Raw genomic sequence first — 24,799 nt, 5'->3', positions numbered from 1 at the left:
AGGTTTTGAAAGGGCAGGTGGCAGCACACTGTCTTGTGATGGGCAAGGAAGGGGCATTTTGGTCCCTGCCCCACAGGTCCTGATCCTTGCTTTGTGCTTGCCTGAATGGTGAACTTCTCTCTTTCCCAAATACATCCACTGTCTGTTGGGCTGAGACTTGGTCATTTGTTTCCTCTTGTTTTAATTTTTCCCTCCACAGCTTTTCCTCTTTTGGGTTTGTCTTTTGAAGCAAAATGCCAGGCTCCATTTGTTACTGGGGTAGCAGCTGTGGATTTGTTTGAGCAGGGATAGAGAAGAGCTCAGCCCAGATGGTTCTCAGTTCACCATCTCTGTTTTCACCACGTGTGCCACAAATTGCCTTCTCCTAGCTGCAAGTTTCAGGTGAAAGAAGCCTGTCTAGGGCAGATGTTGGAAAGCTAGTTAACCTTTAACTGGCTTTATTTCTTGTTGGCATGATTCTATTGTAAGCATTTGCTGCAGATTGTCACTGGGTAAGGGAGAAGCTGTTGGCTTTTAGGAGGAGAGAGAAGTAGTAGGAAGAGGTGATGGGGAGTGAGCTATGAGAGCTTTTTGGAGGAATATCTGCAAACTGGTGGGGATTCCCCGTATTCTGATTCCACTTGCTGCCACCAGCAGACCCAGTTATTCAGGGCAACCAGGGGCTTGGATTTCTGATGTTAAGCAGCAAGGGCAGCCCCTCACCTCTGTCTTGCTGAGGTTCTCATGGGAATTGGGAGCATGGTGGAGTGAAACCTGGTGCCTCTGAGCACTCTGGCTCTTTGCTACATGAGCCAGCTTGGCACCTCCCTGAGGATGCAAACCACAAGGACTCCAGTGTTCTCTGCAGTGATAAGGAATGAGCTGTCTAAAAATAAAACAGGGTTTCAAGGGGCTGGGTGAGATGGAGAAAAGATCAAATGTGTAGAAAGGCTGAGGCATCTGCCAATCCAGAAAGTTCTTGTAAATGAAGACAGAGATGTGTTTATATGTGTGAATGTGATTTCTAGCTTTCTCAAAGTTAAAATTAACTACAGCTGGGTTACCCAGGGCAATTCCCAGGGCCATTTCTGTCCCTTCCCTGCCTCCCTGCACACAGACAAAAAGGAGCTGCTGATGCTCAAATGTGAACAGTTGGTAGGATGGCTGGTGAAGCTGTCTTAAGGAGCTCTTTGTATTGAACATGCCCATAAACAAAACAGTGAGACTGCCATAGGGATGAGATTAATGGGATTCATAATCCCTATCAACAGATTTGCTGAGCACTGTATTAATGTGGAATTGTTAATTTGCCTTCCTAATAAGTGGTCTGCACTTGCATCTCTTCATTTCTCTTGCTGAGACCAGGATTTGAGCAGTGTGTTTACTGCTCTTGTTGACTCAGAAAACCCTTAAGAGTGTAGCAGTTTTCTCTTGTCCTTACCTGAGCTGAAAAGCCTGGGACTCAGTTCCCACCGTGAGGTCATATAGGTTGTGTAGACAAGTGACAACCAAAACAAAGCTGAAAATAGATTTACACAAGGTCTAAAATATCTTCCAGAATCTAGTCCTTGTCAGGTTACATTTTAAACATGCTTAGAGGTAACTGACCTCAACCTGGTTGCTGTCAGAGCCTTTGTATGGATCTTCTCCTTGTGGCATTATGGCTTTGGTGCAGCATCTGTGAGAGAGTGAGCCAGGGAGCAGGGAAGTGGCAAGAGAGGAGAGAGGAAAGTTTTGTTGCCTCTTCTGACAGCTCTGAAAGGGTTAAGCTGCCTGCATGCCTTCTCATCCCAGCTAGCTGCTACGTGAAAAAATTAATTTCTAAGCCTGGTGTACCAAGTTCACTGCTTTATTTCTGGGTTAATTCTGCCTGCCTAAGTACTAGGATTATGTATCACCTAGAACAACTGCTGTGCTGTGAAATGAGCCTTGAGGAAGACTAGAGAAGGGAGGGTTTTATATACCCAGAATTGAAGCCTGATTTGTTAGGCAGGCTGCTCTAACATTCCCAAAGCTGTTCTGGAGACTGTCTGGTGTCAGTGGGGACAGTTATTCCTGGCAGTGGGATGGTACTCTGCTGAAATGAGGGGCAGTGATCGACTTGTTGCTGTAGACAGTGAACCATTGGCCTTTGGCCCAGTGTTTGTGGCTCTGATCCCGATGTGTTGGGAGTAGAGAAAATGATTTGTGGTTTGTTTTGTTTGTTGTTTTACTTTTTTTCCCCTGAGTTGTTGTGCTTTCAAGAGCCCTTGAATGCCAGCCACTTAGTTTTGGGGGTCTTAAAATAGCAACTGTAGAAGGGCACAAGGAGGAGGTATTTGCAGCAGATGTTTGAGCCTTTCCCTAGAAATATCAAGCTAGAAACAACGTTATTTATCTCTTTTTTTTTTTTTTTTTTTTTTTTCTGCATAACATATCTGAATCCCCCTCTCTGCACCTCCAAATCCCCAGCAATCCTAAAGGAAAGGATTCAAAGATAAGATTAGGTATGAATCACCTTCTATGAAGTGTTGACTAGATAGTGCTGCTCACTGAGGGTGTGAATGTCTCTGGAGCTCTTTGGACTGATCACTGGGGTTTTGCATCCAGCCATTGCCCACACACAACAAATCCAGTGCTGAGTGCTTTTGGAAACAGCACCCTGCATGTTTTTGCATGCAATTCACTTGAAGGCAGCCAGCACTGAGTGGGATTTGGCAGGGTTGCTGAGTGCCTGTGTTGGTTCAACATTTCCACTGCTGCTCAGGACAAAGTAACACAACAGCAAGATTGAACTTGTACAATTGTCCTTATATATAGAAAGGACAGACAAGAACAGAGCCAGTTACACTAACACAGCTGCTCCATAGTAACATGAGAAGGGGAACAAGGGCATGAATTGGCCTGCTGGCCTGTCCCCTGTTCTTGGGGAAAACTGGGGTGTCCATTCTGCATCCCTCTTTCTGCCAGGTGGATGTTGTCCTACAGGTAGCAGCCAGCTCTGTGCATCCAGAATGGACAGGTTGTTAGGTGCTTTCTGGTGTTTTTCTTGGGAAGGGTTGTACCTGCCTGAAGGGTAGATTTCAAAATATAGCTGTAGCTTTTTAGAAGAAGAAATTCAAGTGGCATTTTTAGTATCTTAATACTTCTGTATTCTTCTTCGTGATTCTCAAAGCACTGTTGAAAGAAGAGCTGAGCAAAGTAACTGAAGGTGTCAGTGCTTTGTGAAGTGGGCACTTTACTGCAAGCCTAGGAGCAGAACTGTGAGGTTCAGTTGATTAATAAAGCATTTATATGAAGATGCAGTTGATTTCACCAAATTAATGGTCATCCACAGTTTAGTTTGCTGGGCACTCATTAAACTTGATGCTATTCCCCAGCAGGGAGATACTTGTGTCAGAGACCCCCCCCTTGAATTGTGGGCTCTGGGAGACAGAGAGAGCCCTAGTGATGTGGGAGCTGGTCTGGGTGGGTAGGAGCCAGACATTCTGGATACAGAACAAGTGGGAATTGTACTGAGCCAGCAGAATGTGGAGAAACAGCATCCCTACAGGGGTATCTCTTTAATTTGTACAAAGAGCAGGGAAACTTTATTGAGGATTTTGTTTCTCTCCAAGCTAGTGCTTAGAATAATGAACTGGGCTTTGCATGTGTGCTGCTTTTAATATACTCTTGTCTTTATTGCCAGGAAAAATTCTGACAAAACAGCGTTTGAAATAGATCAGAACTTCATTGTATTTGTGAAACAATTGAGATGTTGCGACAGGAAATGAACAGAGCAAACAGCCCAGGGTTGTGTCTCTCTGATGTGAGCAAGCACTTTGCTTCCCTGCAGCAGAGTTTGGTTCCTCCTTGTGTGTTACATCTGTCAGGCATATTTTTCATCACTGTGGCCAATCCATTTGGTGCAGCATGTACCCTTGTTACCTTAAAGTTTGCCAAATATTAAGAATTCAATTACAGGGCAAGGTCTGCAAGGGAAAAGGTGTAAAATGGGGTTTTATTGACCCAAATCAAGTGACAGGTGGCTGGAACTGCTGATGCAGTTTGGCATCTAGATAACAGGGTGCTTTGCAATAAAATTCATGTGAATGAATGGTTTGTGAAGAAAGTATTTTTGCACAGCCTGCTTGGGTTCCTTCTGAACAGAGAGGAGAGGTTATTGCAGGAAGGACAGCTAGGAAGTCTTGTTTAGTTGTTTCTTTTAGGAATCCAGTAGCTTTTATTGTTATGAATTGACAGGAGGGTATTACAGCTTGGGTTGCTAAGACTGTGCAAGAAATACTGTTCTATCAGTGCTACACAAACCTTTTGATATTAGCAGCTTTGGAGACTCCTTTTGGTTTCTCTTGAGGTTTTGTACTGAGTTCTCACAGTTATCCTTAATTTTCATCTTCAGCCAGAGGGAGTAGGTGATGTTGAAACAGCATCTCATGTGACTGCTTTTCCAGCCAGGCTGTGTTAGTGGTGTTTTGATGGCCATCTGCAGATTGGGTTGTCTGATTTGTTGGTTTAAGCATCTTAATTTACCTTAAATGCCTCTAATTTAGAAATGGAAGTAGGTGAAAGGCTCGAGGGTTTTTCAGCCTGCCCTGAACATCAGGAGAAGCTGCTTGTTGCCTGCCCTTTCACACTTTCCTACACACTCTGCTGCACCAATAATGGATTGCAGATGAATCCCTCTGATCTTCCTTCCTTGTTTATATGTGCCTTCATCTCTGTGTCATGCCAGCCAGCCTCCTCTGCCTTTAATAAAGAGACTGCCTAAGCAGAAAAGCTTGAGACACTAGGGTTAATTTGCAGCCTGTATTATTCACTTCATAAAAACAAATGGAGAAATGATGTTAGGAGATTTTTGTGTCTGTGCTTCTATACTGGAGATTTTATTTTTAACCTCAGCCATAAACCTCTTGTTGTCAGCATTCCCAGCAGTTGTGTATATTATTGCACAAATAGGAGCTGTGGCTTGAGACCTTCTGGCTTCATGGAATTAAAGTAAAAAGTCCTAATTTATTTGTTGTTTTCCCATGTTCCTGGTCTTTTCACAGATCCCTTGCCCATCAGCCAGCTCCCTTCTTTCTAAATGCCCTGCAGCACTAATCCATGTTCTCAGCAGGAGCTGCCACTCATCATTTGGGACTCCTCACGTGTGCAATTATTCAGCCTCCTGGGTGAGGCTATTAGGCCAGCTCAGACCTGAGCATCAGAGCCCACTGCAGTGAAGCTCAGTCTTTAAAAGGGTAGACCAGGACAGAACCAGGTCAGGGACAAAAAGACAATGGGCTGCAATACTGTATTTTCATTCTGGCACAGTGCTGGATTTATCAGTCTAAAGCAAGCTGCAGGTTCTCATTGTCTGTGCTGGTTCAGCAATTGAAAAGTTACTCCTCAGAGTAACTGTGAAATAGAAATGCTAATTCCTATCCTTATTTTCAGCTGCTTCATGCACTGGTTTTCTTTCTCCTCTGCAGGCCAGCAGCCCCCAGGACCTTCGTCTCTTCTATGAGAAAAACAAGATGCTGATGCCGAAGTAAGCATTTTTCCAGTGTTGCTGTTTGTATGCACTTGTTTACTCTCTGTTTACACCTGTTCTTGCATGCTCCTGGCTTGTCATTCAAGAAGGTGACCATAAAACATTTGGCCACCTGCCTCCCCCCATTCCTTCAGCCAGCAGTGATACAGCCTGGAGAAAGTCAGACAGCAGCAGATTGCCAGAGTTGGTGTTCTCTCTTTCTGGATTATTGCTTCTCCCTCCTGCATTGCAAAACTTGAGGACTGTTAGTGATTTCAGGAGCCCAGCTAGTGGTCCTGTCCCACATATGGCTTTCCTGAGGCTGGAAGCCTTGGTAAGGAGTCATGGAAATTCTTGGATCATGCATGGTGAGCGTCCATACCTGACTGCAGATCACATTCCCCTATCTCACGTGTCAGGTCAGCAACTGCTTGTGTCCATCCTGCTAATAGGAGGAATATTATAACCTTGATGGAAATTGACACTTCTGCAGTTTCCAAGGGCAAGATAAGTGCTTTCGCAAGAGCAGGGTGTATGTTACTTTGTGAAGCACTTAGCTGCCACTCAGGGCTGTGATTTGTCAGTGTCTTTTGGTATTTTGTTGCTGTGGTCTTTCCTTTTGATATCTGAGCCCTTGAAGCAGAACCCCATACTTGGTCTTAAAACCTCAGCCTAGTATAAAGACAGGACTGAAGTTCCAAGCTTATACATCAGAAAATTGGAAGAAGTTTTTTAACCAGAAATTTAGTTTCTGTTTGGCAGAGCTGCTCAGGCAGCCACATACACAGGATGTTGCTGTATGTGTATATTTTTGCCTTATCAGTTTAGACAGCTCCAAGAGATAGTGGAAGTAGCTGTCAAGAAGCTAGAGCTCTTATCAGTGACTTAAGCTATGTATGTATTTTCCCTTTTTTGAATTGGGGAGAATGGGAAAAATTCTAACAGTATTAAATTTGGAGCATTTCCATGCTCTTCTGGACTGAACCAGTGGGCATGGTACAGTGAAACACCCAAACAAAATATTTCAGAGCAGCAACACTGCCACATAGTCTGTGTGAGCAGAAAATAGAGCTTCTCTTTCCCCTACACAGCCTATAACATGGCTGCTCACCTTTGAGGTAACCCCTCTGAGAGAAATTAATGCTTACAAGTAATAATTTTCCTTGTGTTGGTCTCACTGCTTTGCCTGGTGGTGCAGTAGGCGGCAGGCGAGGGGAGAAATGAAACTCAGCTGTAAGAGGAAAGCATGCCTGTTCTTGTAGGGATTAGTCCTTCCTTGTTTTAAGTCTTTCATACCCTCTGGATTTACCATTTTCACTTATCTCCACTTTTTAACTACCATATTCCTCCAGATGTAGATCCAAGTCCACTGTTTTTTTTATCTGTCCACTGTTATTTCACCCTTGTGAAAATGCTTATTCCCTGCTTTCCAAAGTCAGTTTGTCTCTCTCATGAGCTACAATCTGGGCTTCTTCCTGAGTAAACATGAATAAACTGCCTCTTGCTGGCCCTGCCAACACAGGATGAGACATGAAAACACTCTGGAGACCTCCCTCTCTGTCTGCAGAAGTGCCAGGATTTGGTTTTGTTCCCCTTGGGGTTTGGCAGGATGGCACCCACCCCCCTGCACCCCATGGAATGAGCTTGGGAGTGGGGTGGGAAAGAAAAGCTCATTAAATGCTCACTGGTGGTCTCTGCCTGCTGGGCTGGTGAAATGTTCTGAGGTAAGGAGCTCATGTCAGTAGGAGCAAGCCCAAAGGCCTCACAATTTTAATAGAACTGGTCTAATTAGCTGACATTAATTTTGTTGATTTGTGTGGCAAAGTATATTGTAGATCATGAGGGGAAGGAAGTAGTTTTGTTGCTTATTTTTAGAGAGATGAAAAAATAATACCATAGGATAGCAAAGCTTGATGTTGATGATCTGCACCATTTTCAGTCTGTTGTGACATCTGAGGTGTGCTGCTTGACCACCTTCTTTCTAGACTTAAAACCATACAAAAAGCTAAAGTCATTGCTGGGAAGTGGACTCATTTTGTATGAAAGCTTTGTGTGTCATGGATAAGTAAATTACAATGATAATACCGGAGGATTGCAGGTCTCCAGCAATGATTTATTTTTCAGGAGACTCTGCTAGCTGTACCATCTTGGGTTATTTTGTTACAGTGTGCTACTAAGGCACACCTTTTTTGGTGAAAAGGTGGTTTTTCTTGGCTCAAACTCAGTCTCAGTTTAACTGCATCCCTTCGGGTGTCCTGGTGGCCTCTTCCTTTGTTGGTACATGGAACCTATCTGGTGTCAAGGATGGAAAAGCATCTCTTCCACTACAAACAAGGATGAGGGGTGCTTGCCATCTTTCTCTGGCTTATGGTTGCTGGGCTCAAATTCCTGTGCTAGAGATACTTGGGGATTCACAGAAAAATAACCAGGTAATGCTGAAACCTATAAATACACACCTTGCCTCACATCTCTAGTGTTGCTGAACAAGGATCTGCTTGTGCTAGCTAGCACCTCTTTTTTTTTTTTTTTCCTACTATTTCTGTCTGGGCTATTTTCTTGCCTTTTTGTTTTTTTTTTTACCCTGTCTGTGTCAGGAGTAGAGTTGGTGGAAATGGTGCAGGAAGGTTTGTTTCTCCCAGCATCAATTGGGCTTGGCTTTTTAGGGTGGTGAGTGATGCCAGCCCAGCAAAGCAGAGCCACACGCTGCAGGAGGGAGCAGGATGGGGCTCTGCAGGGTGAGCAGGACACTGCTGAGCACGTGTGCCCTTACCTCAGCTGACCCCAGCGTGGGGAGAGGGGAAAGCCTGGCAGTCCTTGGGGGCCATGCTGGGCACAGCAGTGATGAACTGAGGCAATACTGCAAGGAATTGGAGCCACCTACGCTTAATTTGGAGAGCTCTGCTCTGGCTGTGGGCAATCCCTGAGAGTGCTGCTGGTTAGGGAGGAAAAGTCATCAGGGCTGAATCCACTTATGCAAGAGCTGAACTCTGCTTTCCCTGCATTAATCCCTTCATTTATTCCCTGCTTCTTGCAATCTACTGGGGTTGTGAAGAGCTGCCCTGGCTATTCCCCATCTGCTTGCTGGGTGAAGGGGAGTGCAGTGATTCACAAGCTCCTTTGTGCCACAATGGCCGTTGAAAACAAAGTTTTATTCCTGGTGATACTGGAAAGTGGGGCACTAAGTTCAGCTTGCTTAGGTGGCTCACGCCTTGGTGGCCTTCAATTAATAAATGCTGTATATCAAGGAAGCAAATAGACAAAGGTTACTTGCTAGTCTTACTCAAGCTGCATTGAAAAAGAAATGCCTTGAAAAAATTATAGTAATTGGTGATACACTTCACCACCAGTGTCTTAATTGGAAGCTTCCCCTTGGAAACAGCTTTATTTTAATGATCTCCTTATTCCCAGTAGAGCAAGTTGAAGAGATTTTATCATGTGCAAAATATTGCATGTAGAATGGAGAGGCCACCAAAGGTAGATTAGCTGTAGCCTTAACTATTACAATGGGGAGTAAAAGCCAGAGATGCAAATGGAGATGTTCCTGTTCAGCCTCTCTCCAGTGAGCTGCTCTTATGTCCCTAGCCCAGTAGGCACAAAATAAGTTGGTGTTTGCAAGTTGCCTTCCTGATTATGTAAAAGCAGATTAAGTAGACTGCAAATTTCTTATTTTGCTTTTGTTTTAAATCTTAGCATCCCCAGGGAGACATCAAGCCACCTGAGGCAGCTGCTGCTGGGCCTTTTGCAGCGTAACCATAAGGACCGCATGGACTTTGGTAAGATCTGCTTCCACTCTTAGTTCTACTGCCTGTCTGTGCCTTCTTTTGTGCCATGGCATTGCACAAACCCCCATGCTTTTGGATGATGCTAGGGGAACCATCCAGACACCTGGATTTTACCTGCACCTGGAAAATTGCATAATCTTGGGGGCTTAGTGTATGTGCTGGAAAGGTCAGTGCTGATTCTAGTGCAGTTTTGTAAACCAAGAGATCTGACACACCTTCAGCAAATGTTTCTTACTTGCATTCCTTCTCATGGCTTCTGCTTTTATAGTCTCTCTGAACTTCTCTTGTGTTAAGACCACTCTGTGGTCTTTTATTCTTCCCTCTAACTCTCCCTTCCTCTTGCAGTGCTGATGGTGGAACAGGTAAGTTTCCCTCCTAGCCTCTCTGTTTGAATAAGGTTGGGTGCTGGGCAAGTGGTTTTGATGAAACAAGTCTGCAAAGGTCAAAGCCCATGGATTTGTGTTGCTGGCTGGGCAGTATCACAGCAAGTCACACGATTTTCTGCTTTATACACAGATAATACCTTTTTTCCCTGAGAATAAAGTGTTTATATACATGCATTCAAGATACTGTTCTTTAGTCAGACTTGGGATAAAAGGGTTTGATATTGCTGGGTTTTGGAGGTTTGTTTTCAGTTCATTTTTTGTTGCTTCCTGCTGAGCAGTGTATTCTAGTTGATGAAGAAAGATTGTTTTGCAGACTGTTATTCTTTTGGACTAGAGATACTAGGATAGATAACTGGGGCTAGATACTAGAGATACTGGGAAAGCTTCTCTGGGAACAGTGTTACCTGACTGAAGCAAACATGTGAATTAACTGAGGCTGATCGTAATTATCCAGTGCTGAATGTAAAGGACTGGTTACTAGGGTGTGGAAGTCAGGAAAAGGAAAGCCCTTTCATAAGGGAGTTTTTGAAGTTACAGATGCACTTGGATGTAAGCAAGTGTAGCCCCTGCAAGTCTTCTATCTAGACTGTGGATCTCTGCCTCTTCTATCATGCTGCTGTTAATTCAAAATAAAATATCTTTGAGGTTCCTGTTTCCCTGGTGTCAGATGCTGAGTCTGGTAAATCTTTTTAGCCCCCCATAAGCTGTTTTTATACCTCTTGGGAGTAGACTGCATGAGTCAGTGTCTGACACTTGGAAATGTGAGATAATAGACTTTGATTTCACTCTGGACAGCAGTTACAGCACGACTTGCTGCACTGAGATTATTCCCTGCCTTTAATTTAAGTGGGGTACTTTTCTGTACAAATGACATGCCCTTTTAAGATGTAATTGTTTCTCAGGGAGGGTTTGGTAATATATTCTATACAGACACCTATATTTGAGTTTTCTGTGTCATATTAAAATATCTCCTGTTGGCAGAGAGGAAAACAAGCAGCAGAACCATGATTTATTTAGACCAATACACTTCTTCAGTGTCCAGTTGCATTCTTGGTCTCACCCACCCCTTCATCCTCTCCTCTGATTCTTTACAAATCTGCCAAAGCATCTGAGTGTTCTCCCAACTTGTGACACAGCTGCTTTCCTTTCCCAGCTGCCCACTCGTGCTGCATCTTCAGCTCCCGTGTTCCTCAGGGCTTAGAAATGCTCTGACCTACACCTACTGAATAGACACTTCCTTTTCTAGAAAGTGTAATCTCAGGAAACCTCCAGATTATGCCCCTTGCCAAAACAGAAGAAATACTGAAATGGGAGGACTTTCCCATGCTCACTGTTAGGTTTTCAGCTGTGGTCTGTTGCCAGCAGCACACAAACTGCTAATGCCCAGCAGCTCCAGATTCCATCTGAAGCAGAGCTCCCCTTAGCTCTCAGTAGACAAATGCTTTGTCCTGGTACTGGCAAACTAATGCAGTCTGTTCTCTTCACTTACAATATTTATAAAACTCCACTTTGGCTGATGGCTGGTGCCTTTGTTCACTGTTCTGTCACCTCCCTTCACTCTGTATGGTGAAGATTTGTGTGTGCTTCTGGGCTAGGGATAATTCCTGAGCCCCTCTCTCCACAGGAGCAGTGTGTCCTCCTGCTCCTTGTTCTCTGAGAGCCCCTTGGAGCTCCCCCAAACTTCAGTTGGTTGACATTACAACAACACATAAGCTTGAAACTTCATTTACTTGTGTGTCTCAGCTGGTCTTCTAGCAGGAGCTGCTGGGCTTTACAATCTCAAGATTATCTAGAGGAAAGTCAGGAGAGTTTGTAGTTGCAAGTTTCCTGCTGATGATTACAAGCAAGGTTGTTTAAATTTTGCTTTGCAAGCACAACCAGTAAGCAGCTTGGTGAGGGGAGGGGGAGAAAAGTGAAGGATCATCATTACCACCCCCTCAGTTGAATCAGCTCAGCTGAGGGATGGAACCGTCTACAGGAACAGACTGAAGAAGAAGCAGGAAACTTCATCAGCTGAGCAGCTGTGGGCAGGAATGGGGATGTTGTCCATCCACAGCAGATGTAATCTCTCAGATTCCAGTTTTCCAGGCCAGAGATTTCCATCACTTCTGTTGTGCTGAGTTCTAGACCAGTGCACTCTGGCTGCAGGATCATGGCATTGACAAGGAGGGACTGGGGAGAGAGATTATGTAAGTTTAAAATGCAGACAAAGAGCCCAATTACTACTTTCTGGGAAAGCTCACTGGCCAATGAGGAGCTGTTTACAGAAATCAGAAGTCTGTAAACCTTGGGTGTTGCAACAGGAAATCCATGCTGGGAAAACAAGTTGAACTGCCTGCAGTTAGCCAAGTGTTGATCCATGACTGATGCTCTTGAAAGGCTGAGTTGCTGATTGTGATAGAGAGGACTCTGGCACAGAGCTGCAGTGGATCAGGACAAGGAATTAGGAGGGGTGAAGATAGGCTAACATGGAGGGAGTTTCCAGCAAGCTAGGACAGAAGCTTTTCTTGGCTTTTATCTGTCTGTAATGAGTGAAGAAAGCAGTAGTGGTGTACGGTGTGAAAGGAGAGTTCTGGGCTAAAGCTCTTTGTTGGTCTTGTAGAAAATCCATATCTGTCTTGAATGCACACTGAGTTTTAGGTCATTGTGTGTGATGGAAGATCAGTAGAAGTCCTTTTGTCCATCATTCCTCTTCCATAGATGTGTGGTAAATACGTCTTCCATGAGGACTCACAGTCAGGGCAATTTGAAACCCTGATCAGCCCAGGACTTGTCTTTTAGTACTACTTTGCACTTTAGGATTTCTCTCTTGCTGGTAAGAGCTTTTGATGTGCATGTGATGCAGGAGTCATGACATAGTCGTAATATCTGGCCCTAAATAACTCACTCCCATTCCTGCAAGTTTAAGAGCTGTGGCAAGACAGAGGAGCATTAACAATTAATTCAGTCTATTCTCCTCAGTAGCCCAGGGTTGTAGCTTGAAGCACAACTTTTCTGAGTTCTTTAATTCACTGTGGGGAAGAAAAATCCATTTGTACTGATGGCAAGTCCCAAGGTACAAACCCTTATGTTGTTTGGCTATGCTTATGGCAAAGATTTCTTTTCTTCCTTTTCTTCATTCATGTAATTGCCCCAGCAATTTCCCTGCCCCCTGCTGATTTGATCAGAGGTGTCTGATAGCAGAGGAACCCCCTCTTCTTTTTAATCATAATTCCACAGCAATCTCTAGATCCAAATAACTTCCCATCCTTTTTTTTGTGAGTAGGTCTTGAATTTGTACTGCATTGGTGAACACTACTGTATGTACCTACAGCCAGTCAGCTTCCATGGTTGACTACAAGTCTACATGGAAAAATAACTGTAGAATACTGTAACTTGCTATGCTCTAACTGTTTTGTGAACTTCTTGCAGTCATTTCTTTTCACTAAGTCATTGTTCTTGGGGTTTTTTTTTTTCAGATGAATTTTTCCATCACCCATTCTTGGATGCAAGTGCCTCTATGAAAAAATGTAAGTGTTGCATTTTTAATTACCACTCTTTCTGAACCATGACATGGCCTCCTTTGCTACTAGTTGAAAAGACTGCCTGTTTTCTGAGTTACTTATACGGATATTCAGTGTTGTTTCAGTGTTTCTGTGTCATGTCCAGATTTTGCCATCAAATTGTATTTAATTTTGCTGAGTTGTCTTCAAAGGGATGATTAGAGAGGTATTTAGAAACCTAAAGTAGGAGTAAGTGTATCTTTGAGATGTATTCAGTGGCTTTGTATGAAGTACTTGGCCACTGGGGATGCCTGTAGGTAAACAGGATTATGCAGCATGATCTCGTTCTTCATCTGCATCTGTAGGACAATTTGGGATAGTGAATGGTGGAAACTGGAACTTGTGTCTCTGCTTGTCAGCTGGTAACTTAGGTTGGCTGTGCCAAAGGGTAGGCTTTGGTTACCAAATCTTTTTTCAGCATTTACCTCCAAATTCTTGATAAATCTAGTTTTAGAGGGGTTAAATTTGGGTGCTCAGTGAGAATTGACCAAAACAAGGACAGATTTCCACTGGCAATTTTCTTTTCTTCTTTGATTCAAAACTTTTGAAATTTTCCAACTGTGTGTGCTACAATTCAGAGGTTTCTTTTCAGTGGCAAATGATTCAGAGGTGTTTCTAATGTGTGGTGTACAATAGTCCTTGGGCCAACGGACTTGGTTTAGTGAACTGTGTGTGATTTGTCATCTTCTGGAAGGATCTTCCTGGGCTTTTAATTTCATTGGTAAATGATACAGCCAAGTTTTCATCAGTGGCTGATTTGGGGTGCCAAATGCAAGGGCTACAACTTTCAGAGGGGTCATCTCCAATGCATCCTGAACCCGGAGCTCCTCTTGGATGTATCTTCTGGGCAGGTGCCCCTTGTCCAATGTCCTCTTCACTCCTGACAGTCTCCTGCTTTCCTGCTTCCAGAGCAGGACTTCTCAGTTGATTCCTGATTCAGATCTTAACTGTGTGCTTAGGTGGCCGTCCCGGGCGCAGGAAAAGACTCTTCTGGTTCAGGAGAGCTCGCAAGCCAGCAAGGCCCCTGTCTCCTTCTGCACCAGCAAGATGTGGGCTGAGTCCTGTAAAACAGGACTGCTCTGCAGGCAGGAAAGGACTCTGCCTGCATAGGACTGCACCTAAGCCACCTCAGCTCCTGGCACCTGCTAAGCCACTGCCCTGTGAAAAAAGCCCTTCTGATCCCCCTGTGGGCAGAGAACTCCCTCAGCACATTCTTGCGTGCCCACCAACTCATCTTCTACCTCCAGCAGTTCCATTGCTTCATTGGCCAGAGGAACAGGAAAACCCTTACAAACAGGAGAGGGTTCTCCTGACTTGGCCTCGGTTTCCAACTTCTGGGTATTTGCTGTGCAAAAACCAGAGGCACTGTTATGAACAGGGAGCTGGAGCTCAGCCTTTGCCCCCAGCTGCACCAAATTTAATGGTGTGGGGTCAAGACCTGACAAAAAGGGCACCTTTACTGGAAGGGGAGGACTATCTGAACTCCAGACCTTTCTGCTGCCCTGCTGGTCGTCACCTCCAGGCATATGTCCACAGCCTGGAGTCCTCTCCAGGCAGGAGAGATGACTACTGGGTTTGAAAAGAGACAAGTATCCCCATCTCTGGAGGTCTTACTGGTAGAAATCAGCTACTAGGTAGCTGACAAGGTAGTCTTGAATTCTGCTGTGGTCTCTACTGCAGCCTGTTGACAGTGATGGATTGAAGGCCTCTAGGAAGGGCTGTAAAGACCCCACATGTGAACAGGTGCATGTGGGAATGGTGGTCCTTTTGATTTCTTGAATAGGTGAGAGAAGAGCCACTGTGTCAGCAGAAATCTGGATTACAGTGGTCTCAGTAAGAAAAACCCACCTGAGATGTGTGGGATGTTGCTTAACACAGTAGTGTGCCTAATTTTGCACAGTCCTAGCTGGAGTAGACAACTTACCAAGTTTGTAGTTGCTCAGGGACTGCTCCCTTGACTTTGTTTGCAGAACCAAGATGAGTCCAAAAATTTGTTACTTCATTTCAATGTGTGGCTCAGCATCATGAGTGTAGGAAGTATCAAAGAGATGTGGTTGCATCCAAGTCATTATGGTCACCCTCAGACTGGATTAGAGTCTTCAGTCCTCTACTAGAGAACTGGGGGAAGGAACATTTGTGCCCTTATGTCTTAGATCTCCCTGAGATCAGGGCTGTCACTGACTTTGTTGGAATCAAGACAGCATTATTCATGTTTGATTGTGCAGGTTTCTCTTAGAGTTTGTTGGGTGCTCTGTAGTAGCAGCTGTGTTTTGGAGCAGCAGCTGTTGTGTGATCACACAACATTCAGGGACCCACTGTGCAGCTCCTAAAGAACCTTCCAGTTCAGGTGCACCTGCTCTGCAGTGCAGGTAACTGCATCCATCCAATTTTTATTGCTGCTGCTTCCTTCCCATAGGAGAAGGTTTTGCAGTCCCAGCAGAGTGTGGTGGCCTCTGTAACCCTGCAGGCAAATCTGCCCCCAGGGGGTGTGGGCAGAAGGCAGCTGCCACCAGTGTGCAGAGCTGAAACCACATCACTTGGAAGGCTCCTGAACCCCCTCAAGGTTGGCCCAGAGGTGGTCAGAAGACAATAACTAAAAATAAAGTGAGAGCCATCAGCTGATCATTCTGTGTGGATATATGTCAGTGCACCATCTCATGGAATTGTACTGGAATATTTTAGTGGAACATAATTTTGGAATTGCAGAAAATTGGACAATCCTTCTCTGAGTGGATAATCTTGAAGTTGGGGGTGTTGGGAGGAGGAAGCCCCCCTTGTTTAAACAAATATGCATGTTTTTCAAGATACTTCAGCAAAATCAACATTTCTATCAAAAATCCTTATAAATCACATTCCTGACAAGCTTGCCCTCTTGGCTGTGGTTTGGAGGGATGGTTGTTCTCACTTCATTCCTTTGGTGAAAAAAGGACCTAAGTCTGGTGACAACCAGGGTGTACCACAAAGCTCTGCTTGGCACAGGCTGTAGCCAGAACGGGTCCAGAGCCTCGGGCTTTAACTAAACCATGTACTTTCCTTTATATTTGTTTACTTATATTTCTTTTTATATTGTGGGTCTTGTACCTGTGACTAAGCATGTACATTAGATGTGTAAAAGAAATATTAATAAAGTCTTTAAAATACTGTGTCTAGTCAGAATGTTGTCTGTCTGTAGCCAGGTCTGATCAGCATATGGTGTGGGGCAGTGTGTTACAGTAATAATGAATAATAAGGCATAATTAGATGCTTGTGCAAGTCTTCTCTCAGTAAACACATTGTAATTGGTACCCATGTAGAATATTTTGGAGGTTTTTTTGCTCCTGGCTTTAATGAATAGTAAGCTGGTACCTCCTTCACTCTGAGCTCAGAGCATGAAACGTGAGCACTTATGGTTGAGAAGTGTATGGGAATAACTTGATTTTTACAAGCTTTATAATCTTACTGTACATAAAATATTCAAACAAAAGCTAGCAAAAAGTTACCATTACTCCTCCATATAACAGATTTTAATGGTGCAAGCTTTTTAAATCTAAAAAGCAGCTTATTCTTTGGGCATGTCCCTTTCAGTCACTCAACACTTTAGCTTTATCACAGACTGCAATTAAATAACTTTTTGACAGTTGGTTTTAATTGAATCCAGATAGTCACAGAAATGCAACTCCAGTGTGTGTAAAACTCTGATTCCATATGAAGGTTTTATATCAAGCATGAGGCTTGGATATTTTTAGGCCAGTTGAGCCCGTCCTAGGATGATTTGTCAGCAGTCACTCTTACAGGTGTAGGATCCAGTATCAAGATCCACCCTGCTGCAGCAGAGGCTTCGTGGCTCTCAGCTCTCCCATTTTGAAACCTTTTGGTGTTGGTTACACAACATACATGATGACTGTTTTGTTGCTGGAACAAGTTAGAGAGGACAATTATGAAAACAGACTTATTTACATTACAATTACAATCCAGCAATTTTTGGATTTGGGTGGGGGCCTCCAGTTCATGTTAACATTCTCCACATTCAGACTTGAGCTGGAAACATGATGAGCCAAGTGCTTGCACCCTTTTTAATTTTAAACTGGGAGTGCCTGGGTGTGTGGAGGAGATGGAAGTGAGTGTCTTGCTTTCAAGCTGTCTTGTGGGGCTGATGCTGAAAAATGCCCCAACAATTGTATGATCAGAGCCAAACCCTGGGGCTCTGCATGCCTGGAAGTCCATTTTGAGTCTAGGGACCTTATGAGTTGGGGCTCACAACATTGTGAATTTGGGGAATTTGCAGTGTTTTAGATAAGGACATGATTAGTAGAGGCAGAATCTAAAGGTGTGCCACATCTAAATGAGTTTTGAGTTTCAGATGACAGTGGTGAAGGCTGCCTGCTTGCCTTCCTTCCTAGATTAATGGAAAGCTGTCCAAAGTACATAGACAAAAATAGAAAAGTCTCAATTCCAGCCAGGTTTAAATCAATAAGTACAGAACCAAAAATAGAATGGAGGGGACCTTGAGAAAGAACTGAAATGACTCTAACAAAAATACTTCTGTCAGTAAAAACAAACAGCAATGCAAGTCTTGCAGCAGACGTGTAGATACAGTTCAGGAATCACTTACCTCTTAAAAGCACCTTTCCATAATAGGGGGGTGAGTTGTTCTGTAGCAGTTGAAAGGCTAAAATTGGAGATGGTACAGATCAAAGGCAGCGTGGTATAGGCAGGACAGAGCTCTCCATTTTACAGGCAAGTTCTGAGAACTCTGAGTGTGGGGAGTGGGGAACCAGCTGTGCTGGAAGAGCACATGGGCTGCGAGTGGTGTAGTTTTCCATGCCAAGCCCCTGACCAACCTCCCAGGATAACCAGTGTCAGGCAACCAACATCCCTGTTCCTTTTCCAGAGTCAGGGCAGTGATTTCTATCTGCATGATCCATTGAGGGCACAAAATCAAGTGTAGAATAGATGCAGAGGCTAAAAAGTAATCTTTCCTAAGCTTATTTCTTTATGGATCTAACCTTCAAGAAGGTGGCAGAGTGAGCACAGACAGTATAGTCCAACAGAGGAGGTGAAGGAATCAGCATGTGAGGAAGATGCATGTGAGGGAGGAATCTGGCTTCCTATTGCATGAGCCCGAGGACTCTTGAATAAATCTCTGTTTGCAGTATAACTTAACCTCTTTAGAAAAACGTTTGATTTTTGTTAATGTTAGCAAAGGCTGGAGGAGATCACTGTGACCCTGGTTAAACTGTTACAGTGGTTGATTGCTTGTGTTAAAATGTGTATTTTAAGTCTATGCTGCTTTGGCTTCACTTTCCTGTCGTTGGATCTTTCTATATCTCTGTCAGACTAAGGAATTCAGCATCTAAGTGGTCTCTTTAGGGTGGGACACACTGCTCCAGTCATCCATGAACCTGCTTTGATAAAGGCTACGTGGAAAGACTTCTTAAAGCTTTTTATAAAAAGGCATATTTTCCCATTCATATATCATTAGAACACTGTTTCAACAGTTAATTGCAGAGAGATGTACTTTTATTTTTCTAGCCAGTTGAATAGAGTAAGTACTTTGTGGTATGTAATGTGATTAATCACAGAGGTAGTTTTACTTCAAACAGAAGCATTCTTTTTCTAGGTGTTACTAACTCTCCTTGTGTTAAGTATAGAGTCATTAGCACAGGTTCTGTAAAGGCAGAAGTCTGAAACAAGGTGCTAATTCTCTGCCAGCACAGTGCAAAGCAAAGTGCTCCTCCCCTCATTTAAGCGTTGCCTCTGATCTCTGTCTTAAGTCATCCAAATACAAAAATGGTTGCTGAGTAAAATCTGACTTTAAGCTGCCTTGAAGTGGTGATGTTTGGACTTCTCTGCCAGTTCTGCACTGTTCAGTGTGGGTGGGCTGGGGAATTTGAACCACTAGATACCTCAAAGCCTTCTGAAGAGCTGGTGTTATCTCTGACTTGTCTGCCTCCTCAGCTGAGCTGAATTTTTTAAAGGTTTTTACTGAACCTCCTTTGTGTAAGCCATTGGAGTTAAATATTTTTCTTCCCCGTGTAACACACTTAAATATCTTTTCTGACTGAAGGTCGATGCTAACTGGTCCTTGCAGTGTGAACTTTATGCCTCTGTGAGGGTTACAAATGCCAGTTCAACAATTAAAGGAATAAAATGGGCAGTTCTGACATTGAACAATAAAACATAAAATGAAGGGAAGCAAGAACAGCTAGGGCTGTGGAACAGTTTCTGTACAAAGAGGTTTAATGATCAAAACCTTTTTGACTTGCAGAATGAATAGAGGGAGAGTGTGTTGAGCTACAGGAAGGAATGAAACATCCTTACATCCTTCTGGGGGGTCATTTAATAGCATGTGGCTTGGGATGCAGCAAGCACATAGGGCTGGAGTAGGCATGGGTTTAATTCAGCAGAGACCTCCCAGCATTTAGTATCTGTGTGTGGTCTGATGAAGAAGAAACTGGGATGTTGTCTTCTAACCTGTGTCACGGACAAAAGTAACTCAGTCCATCCCTCTGCTTATTTTTTCCTTCATTTGCAAATGCTTTGAAGGCTCTGTAGGGCAGGAATCATCTTGCTACCAGTGTAGGTCAGCTGTCAAGTGGACAGTTGACCTTGGCCAGGTGTTCTGAGATCTTCCACCCCAAGAATTATAACTGAAATAGTGTGTGGAGGAGTGGATGGATGTGAGTCATGTAACTGAACAGAGTGCTAATTTTTCTTTTGTTCTTCTTTAATTGGCCTCATCTGACACCCGAGATACATGGTGCTAAATGAGATAAACCTCATAGGAAAAGATGAAAAAGACCTTTTATTATTAATGATTGGTCCTACTTTTGACAATTTCTTTTGGTTTTGTCTTTGGCTGGTTTTAGCTGCTTCCGTGCCAATGCCTTCTTATCCCAGTTCAGGCTCCGGCAGTTCCTCCAGCAGCTCTTCTACTTCCCACCTGGCATCACCTCCTGTAAGTACATCTCAGAGGTTGCACTGCTTGTGATAATGGTCTCCCTGCTTGCTTTTTTGAAACAAGGTCTCTGGTTTTTGCTGCCTGCTGGTGCAAGCCATTGAACCACTTCAGTTCTGCCTGGGCTTGGTTCAGTGTTGTCTCCAGTCTGTTCTGAACTGAAAACTTGCTTTAGGAGGCTCCATGCTCTGGGTGAAGGGAGAGGAAAAGCAGGAATTTTTAGGGTTCTGTCCTGCTTCTGATGTCTATGAGGTGTTAGACTATTGAATGTTTAGTCTTTCTCTAACTCCTTATCATCACTAGAGCAAAACAAGATAGTTCCAGAAGTGCACAAACCTTTATGTACATGGTCCCAGGTTACACTTACTGTAAAAACATGAGTAGAATCCAGATGTGTAATATTTAAAAACTAATTTTAAAACAAAGATAACCTGAAAGAACAACCAAAACCACCTCTGAGGGCACTTTGTTTCATAACTTTACTAATTAGAGCTGGAAGAAAATGAATGGCTAATCCAAAAAGCCTTAGCAGAAGGATGCTATACCTCTAGTGAATTTCTTATCTGGGGAACATCAGACATGCTGGTAGTATGTTTTGTGTAACAGAAGTTGCTCTGTTCTGACATGGACATAAAAGGCTGTTCCTTTTCAGTAAACTAAACATCTGCTTCTGGCAAATTGTCAGCCTTGTTTTATCAGCAAAATGTTGTTTGTAGCCTTGTACATCTCAGTTTAAAGAATTGAGCAGAATTATGAAGTAGTTGTGCTGAAGCCAAGTGTTTGTTTTCTTCCTGAATTAGCAGTCCATTGGAGAGATGCAGCAGCAGCTGCAGGAGAAAGCTCTGGCATCTCCTACCCAGGATTCCCCTGGCTTTCTGCATGGATCTAAGGACTCTGCTGGAAGCAGCAGTAAGAATTCATCCTGTGACACAGATGACTTCGTTATGGTCCCAGCACAGTTCTCAAGTAAGCTGATTTCTGGAAATGCAGACATTCTGAGCAGAGGGGGGTGTGGATGTTAAGGATAGTTACTAGAAAGTAGGAGTGATTAAACCTGTGTTTCAACTGAAAAACAAATGCTTTTGTTCTCAAGCTGAAGGAGACATCTGTTTTACTGGCTGATTTCATAGTATAGATTGCAGTTACCTTTAAAGATAGGATTCAAAAGTAAAGATTACTTGGGGGCCTCAGTAAGACATTGAACCTCAAAGTCCAACTGGAAAAGAAGATAAGTGGGCTGACAAGGAAATGTTTTGCTCTCACAGAAGCCCTTTCCATGTCATCCTGTCTTCAGTTTCACTCAGGATCACTATGCAAGACCGGATTTCAACTACCAAAGTGGATCCTGTACTTAAAAAAAATCCATGGAAGGGGAAGAGCTCAGTATTTTTCTGGGAACAGTGATGGAACCAGTATATACTTGCCTGGTGCTAGCCATGTTCCCAGTGTTCAGATGTTTTGGCAGAGGCACAAACTACCCCGTGCTGTGTACCCAGCTGCCAACTCATTTGGCTGCCCTGGATTTTTGCCACTTAGGACATGAATGTCTCAAAGCCCTACAAGCAACGTATACTGCTGTCTTTTAAAAAAGCAGCTAATTGGGGCTTGACAGAACTCTGACTTCAGAAGCAACTCAGCAGGTCTGAGGAACAGGAAATTCTACCCAGAATCTCAGTTGTTCTCAGTATATAAAGATTTCTAAGAAAATTATCTTGAATTAATATGGTTTTGTACTTCCTTGTTCTTCAGGTGATTTAACTGCAGAGGCTGCAGGAGGGAAACCAATCCAAGACAGTCTGATGTACAGTGGGTAAGAGCACTAATGCAACTGAAGGTGTTCAGCCATTGGAACATTCTGTGCAGTAGGGACTTTTGAGTTCTGGTGGATGGGAGGGAAGGTGTTGCTGAGCTAACTTTTATTTCAGGGATGACTGTCACCTGCCTGGTTCTGGCCACTTTCAGTCTGACCATCAGCATGTGGCACCTCAGTGCCAGAGCATATGTGGAGCAGTGTGACAGTCCTCAGAACTCCTATGGCTGAACTCTGCTGAGGGTGCTGAGCAGCCACAACTCTGTTGCTCTACTTTGTCAGGGGGAGCAGGCTTGGGTCCCAGGGTCTAACAACTGAGTTTTCTCATTCTTCAGGAGTTCTCTGGTGACTTCTGCAGGCTTGGAGAGCCAGGGAAGGACATCTTCTCCTTCACCCCCATATAGCAGTTCTCCTAGCCCATCCAGGTAAGACTGTTCAATGGTGACTATGCAACATTGATTAATTAACAACCTATTGACTTCCAGGAGGGGATTTTACAGATGTTGGTGTGCTGGGTGAGATCCACATCTCCACTTTAATTAAAAAGTAATAAGATGGTCCAGCAGATAGTCCCCAGCCTCAGCCACTGATCAGTCCCAATTACAAATCCTGTTTCTCCCTCATCTGGCCCTCAGGAGGGGCCAGGAGAGGATTCAATAGCACTGGAATTAAGTTTTCCTTGGGGGGCAGGGATTATTCACAAAACCAGAAAGTAAATGTTCTCCACTAGCATGTGTGTGCTACTCATCCCCTCTGTGCTCAGCCTGCAGAGGCAGTGAGTATTCCAGCAAAAGACTTTTGTTTCTAGATTCATGAATTAAAGCACAACACTTCAGTCAAGCCTGCAACTACTTGTGGGCTAGAATTTCTCGGTAAGGGATAGGAGGGCAAATGTGGAGGAGTGTTGCTCTTCTCTGCTTGCTCTTGAAGGACAGATCTGGGCCTACTTAGTTGTCTGGAGTTTGCTTGAAGCTCCAAACATCTCCTTGCATTGTGCCTGTATTAAGCAATGCTGCTACATGGCCCTTGCTCATGGGTGCGGGAGTAACAAGTGCAAACAGGTGTGGTCATATCTTCAATTCCAACTAAACCAGTTGCTATAAACTCAGTTTAAGCCTTTAGAAATATCATTAGGTGATAACTGCCCACACACAACAGCATCACCAGTTCCTCCAGACATGTTCAGATGATAATTGTTTGTGGAAGGCAATTCCACTGACTACAGGGCTCAAAGCAACTATAGGGCTCAAAGCTCACAGGGAGCTGGTGGTGTTGCTTCCCATCTCATTCTTGCCTACTGGGAAAGCAGGACAGCTTTCATTTTCTATTCGGTAAACGTGGCACCTCTTGGGGGAGGGGAAGTGAAGGGGATTTCACCCTGGGAGATGGATGACCCTGAAATCTAAAGTAAGCTGTATAGTCCCAGTCTGTATGTTGAACATACTCGTCACAGAAACAGGGCCCAGAATATGACAAAGCTTAGCCTGAAAGCATACAAATTTAAAGGAGAAGAATATAGCTCAGAGCCCTGCTGACGTGATCAGATTAATTGGCAAGCACATACCACAGTGTGGAGTTTAATTGCATGAGGCTTCTTATGCCATCGCCTGCTAAGCTTCTTAACAGCTTATTCCTTAACTGATTCCGTTGCATTCTGGAGATTGGTATTAAAGGCTTTGGCCTTGTTTCTGGACAGCAGTGAGTGAAAATTCATGGAAGCTGACTACAAATGCTGCCTACTTTTCACTGTTCAGCACTGTCTCTGAACTGGCCTCACAAAGGGGCAAACTTATGCTAGTGGCTCTGATCTAAACATGGTTCTGCTCTCACTGTCTTCCCTGCTCACTCCCAGAGCAGAATCTGCCAGATCCTCCAGTCTGCTTCCCAGCTTTCTATCTGTTTGAAGAAACAATGAAAAGTTACTTCCTACCCTGTGCAGGATGGGCTATAAGATAAAAGTAATGAAAGATAAGAGGAGTTGCTGACTCCAGAGAGTAAAGCATGCTCTTTGATCAGTCCCCTGAAAGTGCTTTGAACTGGTGCCACTGGGGTATGCCCTTACCACTAACATGGGGTTTTGATGCCCTACCTTGTAGTTGTCATGAGGCCCATTAGTTCAGCACTTGGCTTCACTGGCACAGGGAACTCCTGATTTTCTCTTTGTCTTTGCTCACTCAGAAGCAGCAGTTCTCCTTCTGTGTGTGGCTCTAGGCTAGCAAGCAATGTTGGATGCAGTCCAACTAGGACAGAAATCAGAGGATATTGTAGAGTGGCCAGCAGTGGGTTATCCTCAGGATGTCACAGTATGCTCTAGAGCAGCTCTCCTTGTTCTTAATAAGAGTATAAGGACCAGGCATAATTAAAATATTAAAATATGCTGACACTGGAGCTTTTTTTAAAAAAACACTTCCTTGTTGGAGGTGCTTAATGAGTCTAATGAAAAGTACTTCCTTGGATGTATCCCACAGCAATGGTTTTAATACCATTTTCAAAGAGCTTTTAATTATTGCCAAATAATTAAACTTCCTGTCCCAGCTTTATCTCTTGATCTTTGCAAATTTATGGTGAATTGTAATCTGTAATGCTTGAGGCCAAGTGGCATGTTTAGTGTGTGTCACCTCGTTTGGATGCTTTCTTTTGCAACTTGCACCTTGTGGAGAAACCTGACTTCTATAAGGGCTTGCTACAACTCTTGGAGAGAGGAGCCATCGTTTCACTTGGGAACTTCTTTTCTGCCAAAGGATTTTTGGCCAGATTGAAGAGATAGTGTTTGAAATTTATGTTGCAAATCAGGATATGTATAAAGTTTGGCACTAACTCTCAGATTGCTTGATTAGAGCTCTGTTCTCCTGATGTCTGATTCTGTCTTACA

The 24,799-nt window shown here is 43.7% G+C and overlaps 1 protein-coding gene across 6 annotated transcripts in view; it reads left to right on the top strand.

Moving 5' to 3' along the window:
- Positions 1-24,799, top strand: part of ULK1 (unc-51 like autophagy activating kinase 1) — a 93,838-nt gene that overhangs the window by 46,328 nt on the left and 22,711 nt on the right. For 4 of the 6 annotated variants that reach the window (XM_071763032.1, XM_071763030.1, XM_071763034.1 and 1 more), the window contains 7 exons: positions 5,430-5,488; positions 9,161-9,243; positions 13,097-13,147; positions 20,029-20,117; positions 20,918-21,083; positions 21,867-21,927; positions 22,263-22,352. In XM_071763032.1, coding sequence (XP_071619133.1) covers positions 5,430-5,488; positions 9,161-9,243; positions 13,097-13,147; positions 20,029-20,117; positions 20,918-21,083; positions 21,867-21,927; positions 22,263-22,352 — 599 coding nt within the window. The remainder of the gene's footprint in view (positions 1-5,429; positions 5,489-9,160; positions 9,244-13,096; positions 13,148-20,028; positions 20,118-20,917; positions 21,084-21,866; positions 21,928-22,262; positions 22,353-24,799) is intronic. The other 2 variants (XM_071763031.1, XM_071763033.1) reach the window with 1 other exon arrangement.

Source organism: Heliangelus exortis, chromosome 19 (assembly GCF_036169615.1).
Source record: "Heliangelus exortis chromosome 19, bHelExo1.hap1, whole genome shotgun sequence".
NCBI classification, from domain to species: domain Eukaryota; kingdom Metazoa; phylum Chordata; class Aves; order Apodiformes; family Trochilidae; genus Heliangelus; species Heliangelus exortis.
This window is presented reverse-complemented; position numbering and strand designations above follow the sequence as displayed.